This window comes from Curcuma longa, chromosome 7 (assembly GCF_044706935.1).
Source record: "Curcuma longa cultivar G26 ecotype Majalengka, Jawa Barat chromosome 7, ITB_CL_G26_1.1, whole genome shotgun sequence".
In the NCBI taxonomy this organism is placed as follows: domain Eukaryota; kingdom Viridiplantae; phylum Streptophyta; class Magnoliopsida; order Zingiberales; family Zingiberaceae; genus Curcuma; species Curcuma longa.
Genome location: NC_133867.1, coordinates 10218166 through 10230753, shown reverse-complemented (window position 1 = coordinate 10230753; position 12588 = coordinate 10218166). Strand labels below are relative to the sequence as shown.

Genomic DNA, 12588 nt, shown 5'->3' with positions numbered 1-12588 from the left:
CATTCAACCAAAATGCATTTAGAGGGAATGATTATGAAAAGAAAGTGAAGTTATATTGATTTGAAGCAATGTATTTCATTTAATCTTTTGTTGCACACAAAACCAAGTCTTAAAGTAAGTTGGCCAAAAAGAAATTGTTTGATTATGTGAGAATTTTAATTGAAAGATTGCTGACTAATGACTTAGAGCAATACTGCATTTAATCCTGACTTAAATTAATTTATTCTTTTCAGACTCTTAGATTGTCTCAATTGAATGAGTAATCCACAAACATTATCAATAGGTGATTTAACCAAGAAATAATGAGCTTTCTGCAAGAGAAAGTTACTAAGGAGTTCAATGTTAAATCAATATAACTTCACTTTCTTTTCATAATCATTCCCTCTAAATGCATTTTGGTTGAATGATTGTTCCACGATTCATCTCATAGATTCAGATTGAGAAAGCTAATAATCATATTGTTAAAATTGGATAGTGTAAATTAGTTACTCTAGTTCTTACTAGAATGGAATTCCTTCGTCTTCATGAAATATAAAAAATGCCTTGTTTCATGGTCATTTAAAATTAAAATTGTAGAATAGTAGAGATGCAAATAAAGTAAATCATTTTAAAGATAAGTAGGTCCAATAAGCTAAACTAGTTCATGGTCTAAATTCCAATATATCATTTCTCCATTGTGTTGCCATAGCTCAACCCAGATTCCTTCCTATTGTTCCCCTTGTCCACACCTTATGACCAAAAGATCCTGGTGATGTCACCTCGTCATCTCTACTCTTATTACTGCCAACCCCAATGCTTCTCCTATACTTTTCATCATGAAATTGTGTACTGACAATTCCCTCAGTTGCTCGTGCAAATGATGGCTTTGTCAATTACTTTCAGTAACAGCTACTTCCTTCTACCTTGTCAGTCTTGTCATGTATGCAAAGCATGCCCATCAAGGCACAAACACCAAATATGCCTCTCCTTTTGATGACGACTGAACCTTGAGGAAGCCTGTATGCTGCAAGAAGCTAGTGATGTTGTATAACCCATTGAGAAGTATAACTTTCATTGAAGAAAGGGAATGGATTATCTGGGTGGTGGGCCCTATTACTTTTGGGAAAAAATTGTTGATATCTGGTGCAACAAAGATGGAATTTGCTCGAGTCTTACAAAGTGCAAAATGCACCAAACTGATCAAAATCTAAATGCACAACAGTTTCAACTTTCAACAATATGTTCACTTTACTTTATGGCCATTGTTATTGCAGTCGCTTCTCTTTACTGTTTTTTTTTTTGGGTGATTGGATCTGATTCCATTTACTTTTGGATTACATTGCTTTTCTTGGGCAAGTGCCTAGCAGTTAGGGCAATGGATTGGTGTGACAATATATAAGTGGATCACCAAAAGTTAGTGTGTTTGCTAAACGTAATGCATTACTCTGGTATGTGCATACAGTACAAAAATCAAAACCATTCTAGGAGTTGCTAGATAAGATTGATACATCTATGAGATAATCAGCATGTTTCCAATCTGATTGAAGAATCTCATCATTTTTTTTCCCAATGTTGATTGTTTTGTATTTACTTTAGTCTAATGTAAATAAATTGGAAATGTGGCCCATGGAGTCCAGGCAAATTAAGCAAATGAAATTAATTCATCAACTATCCTTGCCAATTGGGAAGGGAAGAGGGGGAGCTTGTTAGTTGAGCTTCTTTAAATCCTAGCTTGGTTAACATAAATTTTTTACTTTCTTTTGTAGACATCCAATTCTGGTTGCTTTGTAGTTTTAAACATTATTATCTATGTGTTTTTCTGATGCAGATCACTCACATGGAGATGATAAAAGGAATTCAAGGCCATGGTTATTATGATGAGCTGGTTGTTCCAATAATTGAGAATACTGCACATGAGCGTGAACTTACTGAATCCCTTAGTGAAGCTGTATTCTTTTTCTAAATATCTTTAGCTTTATTACTGAAAGCCTCAATTTCTCAACATACTTCTGTGTGATACGTAGTTCTAAGGCATAGTTGTGTATTATCTCTGAAACAAGCACAAGTTCACATATTTCAATAAGTTGCAAGATAATGGATTCATGTTTATTACAAGTTCTTATTGTTGTTCAAGACAAAGTAGGGAATTTATGTTTGCTCAAATCTTATGCACATAGGCAATCTTAACTGATGTAACCATGTTAAGTTTTGTCGTTGTCTGCCCTAAAGTTTCATTCTTATGCTTTCAAACCAGAGCCTATGTATTTCAAAAAAAAATTTCAAGATTCTGGTACTGAATCAGTTAGTCCTTACAGCCACATATGCAGCTTAACTAAGTTTCAAAAGTTTCTAACCATTGAAAACTGCATTGTTAATCCAGGTGATAATTATGCTGTTCTGCATTGGTTTTGTAATGATTATTTTTTTTATATTGTAGTTCAATGCCTACTAATAGTTATATGGAACTTTAACAGCTATTTAATGTTGTTTATAGATGGCAGCATATCCCAAAGCAACTGCTGTGCTTGTCCGTAACCATGGGATATATGTCTGGGGAGACTCATGGATTAATGCCAAGACACAGGTTGATTTCTTGTTGTAATTATTCATATGTGCATTTGACAATCTCATCAGTTCTTACTACCTAAGCAATTCATTGCTCAAATTTCTGGAAGTAACAGTAACCATTGCAACTCGTCTGCTACTGCATCTGTAAATTTGTAACAGCCAATTTGAATTGGACTCTTACTTTATTACCTTTCTCTTTCGTAGTAACATATTTGGTGTTAGAAGATTTGGAACTGTCATAGTCTTGTGCCCTTTAAAATTTTAAAGCCTTGTAGCTAAAAATATTGATTACAAATAGAAAACAGACCAGTCTGAACATGGATTAAGAATTTAATTAATTTAACAGGATATCTAACTTTCTGTGGTGTGTGGTTAACATTTACCATGTTAAATATTAAGGTTTCAAGTCTTGATCCCTTGCATTCATCAATTATTAACCATAATTGTCAATATTGCACAAAATTGAAATAGAATGAAATGAATCACTTACCTCATATGATTCTACTTGTACTTGAAATGACCACTTAATCCCATGAAATTCTCTTGGATAATCCAACTTGTTCACAATCCTCTCTATCCAAAACATTCTATTTTAAACTTGTATGTATTATTCCTCTCACTATTTCCATTGCATTCCACCCCGTTATTTATTATGTCAAATAGCAAATTGGGAGGGGCTGAAATTTCGGTTGGTAGCAACTGTCCATGGTAGTTGTCACACAGTACAACTACCACGAGCAGTTGCATTTGTTTTTTTTTTCTGGTTGTGATCTTGCCCACATAGGCAACCACTGCCATCTTCCTCTCGCGCATGACAAGGAATATATGCCATTGTGGGGATTCTGTGCAACATTTTCATACCAATAGATTGTGCAACCTGACAAACATGCATTTGTTAGGAATGAAATAGTAACTTCAACCTTTTCTTGTAGTATTTATAATCCTTCAAAAAACAGCTTAAATGAATTCGATTGTGTGCCCATAATCACTTTTCTCATGAGACAAGGTTGACAAGCCAAGCAAAAACCTTCCTTTTCTAGTGGAAATATACAATTTGCATTTAACTTGTTATATAGACGTTTTAAGGGTGCGTGATTGGAAACTATAAATATAAACACCAAATAACAATGAAAAGGATTAGTAGTAATATTTTGAGGTTAAACTTAACCTCAAAAGTTCTCATACAGTGGAAAGCAGATCCATTCTTCTACTATTTTTTAGTCAAACTTGCACACATGGTATTAATCATGAGCTTCAATGTTTGTAACTTCTCAATGTTTATAAAACATTGTACATAGTGGTTCAATTAGTACTTCATACCTAACCTAAACTCTCATTTTGTAGTCATTTTAATAACTGATAATTCACATGAGTTTCATAGATCATTTGGATATAGACTTATTCAAATCAGTTATTAAATATAGTTATAACCTCATCTCATATTTTTAATGTCAATAAGAAAATTATCCCTCATCTCTACTTGGTATCTAAGCATTAGAGTTGATTGCTCATGTAAGAATGCCAATTTAAAACCTAAGCGATATCTCTTTGCGAGTCTGAAACAATATATGATGTGTGTATATATCATGATGAAACAAAAATTTAAGACATAATAGTCACCTACAATTATTAGAGAAGTATGATATATGGGCTCAACAAAACACATTTTATATTCTATGCAGTCCAAGAGAATTCACGTGTAAGATAAACAATTGTTGGGATTTGTTTAGTCAAAGGACCAATTATAAGCTACAAAAGCAATCACTGCTTGATTGTCACAATAGGCATTCATTTGTTTTAAAACCTCATTCTAAGTGCTTGATTGTCACAATATGCATTCATTTGTCCAACTCTAAGGAATAAAATCTCATTCTAAGCTGGGTGTCAGTTCCCCATTGGAACGAAATAGTTTCATGTTGTTTCACCTTGTGCTCACAAATGGTGTTGTTTGTGCCAACGAGGAACACTTGGAGGAGGCATCATTGATGCTTACTTATCTGAAGGAGGCATTGTTGATGCTAGGCGAGTCATAACAAGGGCATGGAATGAGGGCCTAGGTGAAAACTTTCTGGCAAGTTGGGTTTAGGCAACTACAGAATGAATGAAGGATTAGCTCGTGGTTGATGAGGGCTAGAGCTAGGGCATCACCAACTCAAGTGAAGGATGAGCTCAAGATTTGCTTCCGAACAAACTCATAGATGAAGGATGAGCTTGCGGCTCACTCGCCAACAAACATTCAGATGAAGGATGCAAACAAATTCACAAACGAAGGATGAGCTTCTATGCCAAGGATTCACTTGTGTACAAAGGATTTCAGACCTCATTTGCTAGTCAGTGTGCAAAATGAAAACTTTTGCCTATGTTGATCCACACTAAACAAAATTTGAAACACTATTCAACACGATCACTTTAACTCTCTAATTAAAAAAAAAAATCTTTACCAAACATCTCCTTGCACAATGCTTGAACATACAATAAATTTAGCCTCCATAGTCAATAGCGCTATGCGTGTTTGTTTTTTACTACACTAAAATATTACACCTGATTGTAAGAAAGAAAGTGGGTTTGTGTTGATCAAGGTGTTTTCCCCAATTCGTGTCTAAATATCCAAGTAAACATAGGTTTGACCCATGGATTGAAATCTCGAGTCGTATCATGCGATACCGGTGAAAAATTTCGTTCCGCTAACGGACCGACACTGGCACAGGAGTTTCGGCCGGGAGACGCCTCCGGAGCGTCGCACGAGTTCGGTGATGCCTTCGCGTGCAGGCCGCGCGCGACCCCAGTCGTGCGCACCGCGATTTTTTATTTTTTTTTGTTTTTAAACTTAGGGTTTAATTGAGATTTTAATAATCAATTCCTAGTTATAGTTGAGGATAATTTAAATAGGCTTTATTAAAATCTATAATATTATCTTATTATTTTTTAAAAGTATTTTATTTTTTATTTTTAAATATTTAGATTAAATTTTTTATTTTAGTTAATATATTTTATATTTTAAAAATATTGAAACTATACCGACATGGTACGATACGGTACCAAAATTGTATCGTTCCGGTCCGGGACTGAAACCTCAACACGGCTCGATATTTTAAACCTTGGTTTGACCCATCCTTTGAAAACATAAGCAATAGTGCCTTTAAAATATCTCATAATATTTTCATAACATTTGAATGTTTTTATCTTGAATTTGATTGATACCAACTAACTAGAAATGGGTGACTAAACTCAATAGACAAATAAGCCTATTAATCTAATATTTCCAACAACTGTCTCACATCAAGGCATGATGGCTGGAGATACTAAGCAGGCACAGATCTTGGCTAACAGGATGGTGAAAAGCCTCATGGAGATATGAGGAGGGAATTTTCCTCTGGTGTTGCTAGAGAAGGATAAGGAGGTGGTAGGGCACCAGGAAGAAACAAACAAAAGTTCAAGAGCATCATATTTTATTAAACTGAATCTGATTAAACAAGAGATTGAGATCTTGTGGTCTTAACACTGGCTTACTTGGAAATAAATAATCTATTCCCCATAAACTTGGTGAACAAATTATATATTTCTGAATAATTACGTAGATTTACCTAGTTTGCTATGGCTAACCAAAATAAAATGTTACAAATCTTAAAGCCTTTTAGACCTATAAAAATTTAAAACTTCTTAATTTTTCCAATCACTCTTCCGATCAAACATTCGGTTGATATGATTGGTTTCCAACTGAAATAATTGCTTGAAGCAAATGAACATGTTAGAAACAACTTAATTAGGGTGACTCTTGGATCTAGGTTAGTGTGGTACTGGTCAACATAATGCTTTGTGTTGAATTTTAAGGTCGTTAATGTGCAATGGTGTAAGAGTTCATCCACATAACCCTAGTTCATCATCCATGTCAAAATGCTGTACATTAACAAAGTTGTGGTGTGATACTGTCAAGCCATCTCCATCAACTTGATGCTAGATTGTTAGGTAATCCTTTGTGCTTCTTTAATTTGATAAACAATCAAGTCTGAATCATCATTATCAACAACATCATTTCGATCAAGCTATGCTTGTTTTAATAAAGTGGCATTGCTGTCAAGCTTTGATTGTTCCAATGATGAATCTTATTCTCCTATTTAGCTCTATGCAAAATGTTATCACTGATAATAGTCAGGTTAATTAAATTATTTTTATTACCTTAACTAATATTTCCTTTAGTGTCCTTCTACCCTCACACAAAAATTCTACTCTTCTAACTATAGAATCTATTGCTAGCCTTTCACGATGTCTATAAACAACCAAGTCCTTGTCCCTCTTCAATCTTTTATTAGGCTTGATTAGTAAACCAGCAAGCAATAACAGTTAGATCATCTTGTTAAGTTTTGTGGGTCCTTATGTTCTTTGCTTAAAGCTAGATTCTGAAATATCTACATTTTGCATGGGTAAAATGTATTAAGTAATGTGAAAAAGGAAAAAATAACGATCATCAAAAGTTAGGAAATAATATATTATTTATAATTTTTTTAGTAATAATGCATAAGTATATTTGAAGGAGAGCCTTGGCGCAACAATAAAGTTGTTGCCGTATGATTTGGAAGTCATGGGTTTGAGTCTTGAAAACAATCTCTTACAAAGTAGGGTAAGGTTACGTACGATAGACCTTTCCTTGGGAACCTTCATTGGCGGGAGCTTCGTACACCTGTCTACCCTATAATGCATAAGTTTATTTAGAGAATGATAGGCTAAAAATTTATAATTTTTGACCATTGATATATATTAAAATAATATCAGAACCTTTATTCATATACATTTATTATTTAAAACTTGTTCAGTTAATAATTGATTTGATAAAAAATAATTTATGCAAAATATGGTCCATAAAATTAGAAGATAAAAGTAGCCACTAAGTCATTATTTTATTATTTTAAATGGGATAAATTCGTCAATGGTGTATATACACAAGTGTCTATAAGAGTTAAAATTTTAGATTGATATCTTTGTAAAATTACAATTTAAAGTGAAAAATATGTAAAATTTTATATTTACAAGGACATATATGCAATTTTGTCAAAATAAATATTCCAAGAACCAAATCTATGGTTGTTTCTTTGCTTTTAGATCAGAGAGATGATAGTTGGATATTTCTATTTTCATGTATTAAGTCAAATCCCATCCCTAAATTGAGAAAAACAAAGAGTCACAAATATACCATCACATTAACTGAATGCATCAAATATCATTCAGAATGTGATCTCAAGGAGGGATGGAGTTAGTGTAGTGCATAGGGTCAAAACTGACAATAAAGAGATCTGTAGAAGAGGTGGCTGCAACTGATGCTGCGAAGACACCAATGTTTTTCATAACCCAACGAGATCAAAATTGATCAGCGTGGGAAATCTTTCGTCTTCTCAGCGACCCAATTGAGCAAACTAATGAAGTCCATCTTCCTCTAAGCCTCAAGGGATTCCCACAAGTATAATCTGGGTCCATGACAGAAACAATTAAATCAGGCTTTAATGTGGTTATTTTGTATGAAATAACTGGAGTGATGCTGTTGTATCATGTATGCCTATGGCTCATTTTTAACTTTATTATGACTGTCATTTCTAACGGTCATTCTTCTCTCTATTTTCTTACCCATCCATTGTATATTCACGCCATTATTTTGGAATTATGATCTCTTTCTTGGGTGCTTTTCAGGCTGAATGCTATCATTATCTTTTTGATGCTGCACTTAAGCTTCATCAACTAGGGATTGATTACAGCAGTCCAGGTCACGGTCCAGTCAACAGTCCGAGTTCATTTCAAAGCAAAAACAAACATCTAAGCTCAGGGTTAGCAAATGGAGTACATGCTCCTGATCCCTCAAGAGTAAGTTTAATGTATTCTTTTCATTTCTCCAAAACTCTTGTAATGTGGTAGTTACTGTCTGTGCGCATTTATGCAAACTTATGTCCTATTGTGGAACAGCAGATCATTTTTGGTGGTAGACTATCTCTTCTTTAGCCATCATTTAATTTGTTTTAAAATTTAACCAAACTAATATCAATTCAATCTTAAGTTTAATCTGGTCTTCATGCAGCATTGCATTGTATTGGATATTGAAGGAACAACCACTCCTATAACGTTTGTTACTGATGTCCTTTTCCCTTATGCACGTGACAATGTGAGGAAACATCTTTCTTCTACATATGATTCTGATGAAACTAAGGATGATATTAAGCTATTACGAGCTCAAGTAAGATCTGTCTTCCATATTATTTTTTTCTTTCCAAGAATGCATGTTAAGTTTATCAGAGTAGTATACTTCCATTCTTTACTTTTGATGATGATTTGATCAAGAACAACTTCCTTTTGTAGGTTGAGGAGGATTTGAAGCAGGGCTTATTTGGTTCTGTGCCTATTCCACCTGATGATGCTTTGAAAGAGAAGGTTATTGATTCTCTTGTAGATAATGTGGAGTCAATGATAAAGTCAGATAGGAAAATTACTTCTTTAAAACAATTACAAGTAAGACATACCCATTTTTACTTAATTTGTTCACCGTCATATTTTTTATTTTTGAAGTTTATATATTTTTTTTGTTATTCAGGGTCATATTTGGAGAACTGGATTCGAGCACAAGGAACTGCAGGGGGTTGTTTATGATGATGTTCCTGAAGCTCTTAAGAAGTGGCATGAAAGCGGCATAAAGGTGAAATTTGTTGATCCTGATGTTGTATATTTTTATAGCTATGTGATATCCTTTATTTAGTGCTTAGTTTGTGTTTCTGTATATGGATGGTGGGTTAGTCTGTTATGACTTCAAAAAGTGGGGAAATAAAATTGATTCTTGATGCAAATAATAGTTAGGAAATGGCTTGAGTTTATTGCTCTCATCTAGCGATTGTAAAATTGATTCTTGATGCAAATAATAGTTAGGAAATGGCTTGAGTTTATTGCTCTCATCTAGCGATTGTTCCTTGCATCTTATTTAGGTCAGCTGAACGTTTAACAGTTTCTCATCTCTTATTCTGTTTTCCTTCTGCAATCCTCTGATAACTAGGATATGAAATATGATTTTTTTTTCCAAAAGTTTCTTTTTGTTGATAATATAATTTTTTAAAAATTTTAAAAATAAGTAGTTAGTTTTTAATCCAACATTTATGGTCACAATCTTGTAGTTCTCATAATGTATTTTAAATTTGAGTCTTGGTTCAAATATGTCCTAAGAGTCCAGTAGAATAAACCAGTATTTATTTCTAATTCTGTTCTTCAATCACCTACTGACCTTGGGAACAAATCACATTTCCCTTGAGTTTTATTCCAAAACTAGGTTATATTCGTGAATGAATTATACTAATATAACCATACATTTGTACTGTTAGTATCATTAATAACACCATCTGAACTTCAATCTGGTACAACTCTTACTAGTGGTCCCCCTTTTTGCATTTCGTATATCTTCTAAAGGTTTTGTTATTCCAACTTCATTAAAATGTCCAAATATTGAGATTCCAAGTATCTTCGCTTTTTCGTCTGAATTATATGCTAGTCTTGCATAACACCTTGCTAACATATATATTTTTACATTGATTATATTGTATAATAAATTTGAGATTATGTGTTTTACAAAGGCTATTTTTTTCTAAAAAGTTTTATCAATTGTATGCAGTCAACTTATATACTCCGTTTTTTTTGTTTCCATTATTGTATGAAAATTTTGCGTAAATACTGAATACATAAAATAAGTTTAGTTAAGCCATAGGTAAAAGCTACAGTTTGATTGGTAAGTGACCAGCTTGGATTATTTCTCACTGACTAATCTGTTTTTCTTCCTTTTGTCTTGGAAATATCCAGTCCTTTTCGTATAGGTTTTTGGAACATAGGTCATTACTTGGAGCATGATTTTTTTTTCAAGCAACATTGCTCGGAGCATGATGTTCTTGTTAAATATTCGTCGGTCTTTGCATGTTTCAAGAAACATGGGTGTTTGCACAAGCGACATTGCTGCAGGTTTACATATATTCAAGTGGTAGCAGAGAGGCCCAAAGGCTTTTATTTGCAAATACTCCTTATGGTGATTTGAGGAAGTACTTGTCTGGATTTTTTGACACCACAGTCGGGTAAGCTTGTGCATGTTTCCTCTGCTCCTGAGAAAGCTCTTTGCCAGAAGTAACCTTTCCTTTCTTCCTTTTCTCATCCACAGTAACAAAAGAGAATCACACAGCTACTCTGAAATTTCACTGTCAGTGGGAGTCGATAAGCCATCCCAAATCTTGTTTGTAACCGATGTCTATCAAGAAGCCGTGGCAGCTAAGGCAGCTGGTTAGTGCATACTTTTCTGGAATTCCTTGCTTAGTTTAGCATATATTATACTAGAATATGGAGAAAACAGAGGCTAAGTGGTTATCGTGTGATTCTGTCAAAATCCATATTGTTCAGGCTTTAAACATTGAGATTAGATTTATACATGGCTGATTAAATCTGAATTGGTTTTTCTGGTAGTCCGATAAATGGTATTCATTCTAACTTACAACAACTTAAAGGAGTAGACTTCAAAACTTATTGTAAGAAACTTATCGTTTTAAGATATCACTCATTGTATTTGTATATGATAATTCATTTTGCGTGCTTGTAGGTCTCGACGTGCTCATCTCTGTCCGTCCTGGAAATGCAGTCCTTCCGGAGAACCATGGCTTCAAAACTATTAGATCATTCGCGGAAATATAAACCAAGACAAGTCATCTCATGCAAGTTTCATTTGGTAAACTATGGCTGATATGTAGCTCTCGTAGTTCTCAGTATTGATGGATTAGCCTACTCTTTTGAACTAATAAAGAGTGCCAAATAAGGTGGTTTAAATAGACACCTTCAAATCCATTTTCACCAGCAAATGATGTACTTTTATATATAATTTGTGTAATCTTGTGAAAAATGGAGTTGCTATGCAATTTCATAATTAAGAATGCATATCATGAAGCATGTTTCTGATATGTTGTCTGTTTGTCTGTGGGAAGAAAAAAAAGAGCAGGTTTTACAGATCCAGTCCAGTGGTCTTCTTATCCATTATAAGATAGTTGACTGAATGAATAATGGCATGAGAAAAAAAAAGAGAGCAGTTTTATTATTATTATTATTATTATTATTATTATTATTATTATTATTATTGGTCTTATAGTAATTATACGATATTTTTTACGTTTATCAAACTAAATTCAATATTCAAATAAAAGAAGATTTCATCTCCTAATTAAGAACATCGATCTTAACAATAATTAAACACTCAATTTAATTTAGCTTTACTTTTATCGGAGTTAATCTCGATCGTGGATTAATTAATATATATACTAGCTAATTAATGAACTAAAGAAGAAGAAGATACACATCCGTACCTTGCCTTGGTTATTGTAAGAATAAGAGATCTTAGCTCATAGAGCTTCTCCTTCATGCTCACCCTCCTCTTCCTCTCCGACACCAAAATCTTTCCCCGGCCTTTCCTTGATCATCTTCGATGAACAATTAGATTCCCCTTTGCCGATCATCGCCACATCTCCAACGGCATGAATGTTGGCGTCGATGGCTAGTTGCGCCATGAACTCATCTAAGTCGCAACCGTAGTTGAGGTCGTAGGAGATGTGATCAACGAAGTTGACATTGTCACCATGACTACCGGCGATATCGGCCATGAAGTGGTGGCTCTCCATGTTTGTGTCCTAACAACGGCGTAGTCAGGATTTTGACTACCCCGGACTTCAATTGTTGGGTTACATTGTGCTCTAGACTGCATTGGGCTTGACTGGACTGCACTATAAAATAATGTATTGGCTCCAATTGCAATTACACTGTAAAATAATATATTAGTTTTAATTATTAAGCTGGACTGGGCTGGAGCCCAGTAAAGTCTAGCCCTAGCTACGCCATTCTGTCCTAAAGTTGGCTCTAATTTGTTATACCATGTGAATGATATTTAATGGCCTTATTTTGTGATGATGTAATTGTTTAAATTAAATTAAATTGCTGGTGAAATAATGCATTAAGGCCCTCTCACCACCAAAAGCAATCATAATTTAATTTATTAGG

General features: G+C 34.0%; 1 protein-coding gene across 1 annotated transcript; it reads left to right on the top strand.

Moving 5' to 3' along the window:
- The first annotated feature begins 1786 nt into the window (after positions 1-1786).
- Positions 1787-11547, top strand: LOC141831542 (putative bifunctional methylthioribulose-1-phosphate dehydratase/enolase-phosphatase E1). Its single transcript, XM_074718923.1, has 9 exons — positions 1787-1927; positions 2474-2563; positions 8227-8397; positions 8609-8764; positions 8887-9036; positions 9119-9220; positions 10522-10631; positions 10715-10833; positions 11147-11547. Exons 1-9 carry the CDS (start codon positions 1802-1804, stop codon positions 11236-11238), a joined length of 1116 nt encoding a protein of 371 aa, XP_074575024.1. The 5' UTR covers positions 1787-1801; the 3' UTR covers positions 11239-11547.
- The last annotated feature ends 1041 nt before the right edge of the window (positions 11548-12588 follow it).